At 45.9% G+C, this 2,365-nt stretch overlaps 1 protein-coding gene across 2 annotated transcripts in view; it reads right to left on the reverse strand.

Annotated features, from left to right (window-relative positions):
* Positions 1-1,533: 1,533 nt before the first annotated feature.
* The window catches only part of DZANK1 (double zinc ribbon and ankyrin repeat domains 1), a 52,331-nt gene continuing 51,499 nt past the window's right edge, over positions 1,534-2,365 (reverse strand). For both annotated transcript variants that reach the window (XM_017730084.1, XM_017730085.1), the window contains 2 exons: positions 1,976-2,050; positions 1,534-1,745 (listed from right to left, as the gene is read on the reverse strand). In XM_017730084.1, coding sequence (XP_017585573.1) covers positions 1,625-1,745; positions 1,976-2,050 — 196 coding nt within the window. In that variant the 3' untranslated portion in view covers positions 1,534-1,624. The remainder of the gene's footprint in view (positions 1,746-1,975; positions 2,051-2,365) is intronic.

Consider the following 2,365-nt stretch of genomic DNA (forward strand, 5'->3'; position numbering starts at 1 on the left):
GGCGGACCCGCTGGCGGCAGCCGAGGAGCTCGGCAGGGGAGAGCGGCTGCGTGTGGCTCGCTGTCAGCTGTTGTCTTCTTATTTTCTCTTTCTTTTCGCCTGTTTTCAGGGAGGAACACAAAAAGCACTCTGCGGACTGTGGTTTTCTTTCTCTTCAGAAAGAACCTGCTAACCTGACGGTGCAGGAGTTCCTGAAGCTGGACAAAATGCGAATGAGAAAGGCACTTGTACGTCCTCGGCTTGTAGTGTTCGGATTGTTCAGCTGGCCTCGTTCCTTACCACAAGGCTTTGTGCAGAGTGCTTTGTTGCATCCAGGCTCGGGCTGGATCAGCTGGTGTGCCCTTTCCTGGTTCTCAGCCATGCTTTATGCAGGATGTATCCTGCTTTCCCCCCGAAGCTGAACGATACTCAATTTAGTGGCAGACAGTAACATACTATTTTTACTCTTTGCAGAAAAAAGAGGTTTCTCAGAAGATGACCAAAGTTGAAGATAAAGCCAAGACCCAGCGTTGTGGTATAAAGAATCTGGCCTAGACTGCTGCAGCTTCATTGTTGCCAGTGACATCTGTCCAGTCCATGTGCTGTGGCACTGCCCCCGTGACTGAATGGCCGTGTTTCCCCAGGCCGCCTCCAGACTGGCTGTTCCTGAGAAGCAGACGGGATTCTGCTTCACTCCTCCGATTCTGTCTGGGAAGTACCTGGGCTTTGATGCATTGCATAATCTTTTCCTGCAGAGATTCTCCTAATCTTCCTGCTGGTTTAATTAAGGATTACTACTTGCGGGTTGACTTGTTTTCTTTTTTTTCCTTTCTTTTTTTTTTTTTTTTTTGTAAATCCAGCTGTTTAAAGATATTGCTGTCTTGTAGAGATACAAGCACTGTTTGGTGCTAAAACTTGTATTTCTGATAGGAGTTGACATGCATTTCCATTTTTGTACTGAATATACCAATCTTTTAGATAACTTTGGGACATAGAAAGCAGAAGGAGTTTTAAAAATACTTCAGGGATTTAGGATTGTGGCTAATAACGTTGAGTTATACCACACCTTAGTGTGCCTGGTATTCTTGTAAGCTTCTGTTTGTAGTTGGCTGCTGCCTCGTGTTGATGCATTTATAAATAAAAGTTGAAGGCAGAACAACAAAGTAGTTCTACTCGATTTTCTGGAGGACAAGAATCTGACCTTTACTGCAATGGGCTGCACTGAATGCAGCTTTAACATCAAAAAGGAAAACAAGCTCATCATTACAGCTTGCAGTGCTGTTGCTCAAGTGTCAAACTCTTAAGCAGTGTTCATCAGGCATTAAAGACAATTAAATTTATTTGTGCCTGGGAAGGTTTGGTTTGTCCCTTTCTGTGCATAAGTTTAGAAAGGAAGATTTGCAGAACAGAGTGCAGTCAGAGAGGAATTGTGCTCTGAACTGCTGGAAAGGAATGGGGGAATCTTGGAGAAAATATTTCACTGTTACAGGGCCCAAGCTGATCACACAGGATCGTGGATTCTGCAGACACAACTGGACACACGTGAGCAGGTGCTCCCAAAGTCAAAGAACCTTCAGCTTTATTTGGGGAAAAAGTTTGTTGTAGTAACACACTTACAAGAACAATATTCCTGTGTCTCTTAAGTTCAACGTTCTCTATCCAGACTTACTTGGAACAGTGACATAACCTTATTATCTCCAGCTGCAGCAGCCAAATCCAACGCTGAGTGCCCTGCTGCATTCTTCTTCTGCACGCTTGCCTTGCAGCTGTAAATACAGAACACATTGGTTTAAACTGCTTAAATTCATTTTAAGTTACTGCACTTAGTGAAGTGGCTTGTAGGTGAACGTTGATGTGGGATAACTTTGCAATTTGTGGATGCTCCTTCCTGCAGGGACACGGGGCAGGCTCTGGCCCTCCAGTGCTGCCAGGCAGGTCTGTGCTGGCAGGCTGGGGGAGCCTGCAGCTGAGCTGGGGGCCCAGCCACAGTACCTACCATAACAGGGCTCGGATGCACTCCTCTCCCTCCAGTCCCAGCAGAACTGCCTCATGGAGAGCTGTGTTGTTGTGCCTGCATGGGAGGAATGAGCAAAGTACTTATTACCTAAGGAAACTCAGCAAGTAGAACTAAGGAAAATAAATAGGAGGATACAGAACACACTAGAAGTGTGGTAGGCTGTTGGGGTTTTAGTTTAGCCTTAGTTTTTTTCCTGTTAAAGGAATTTTCTCCCATATGCATGTTGCTAAGGGACGAATAGCTGTACTTAAGAAAGACAAAAAGGGGAGTGGGGCGGGCCTGGCTACTCTTTTGTCTACACCTGGGTGTGGGGGCAGTTCGCTCTGAGCGTCCAGAGAGAGAAGCTGCAGAGAAAGGAGCTGCTGCTTC

Source organism: Corvus brachyrhynchos, unplaced genomic scaffold (genome assembly GCF_000691975.1).
Source record: "Corvus brachyrhynchos isolate BGI_N302 unplaced genomic scaffold, ASM69197v1 scaffold101, whole genome shotgun sequence".
NCBI lineage: Eukaryota > Metazoa > Chordata > Aves > Passeriformes > Corvidae > Corvus > Corvus brachyrhynchos.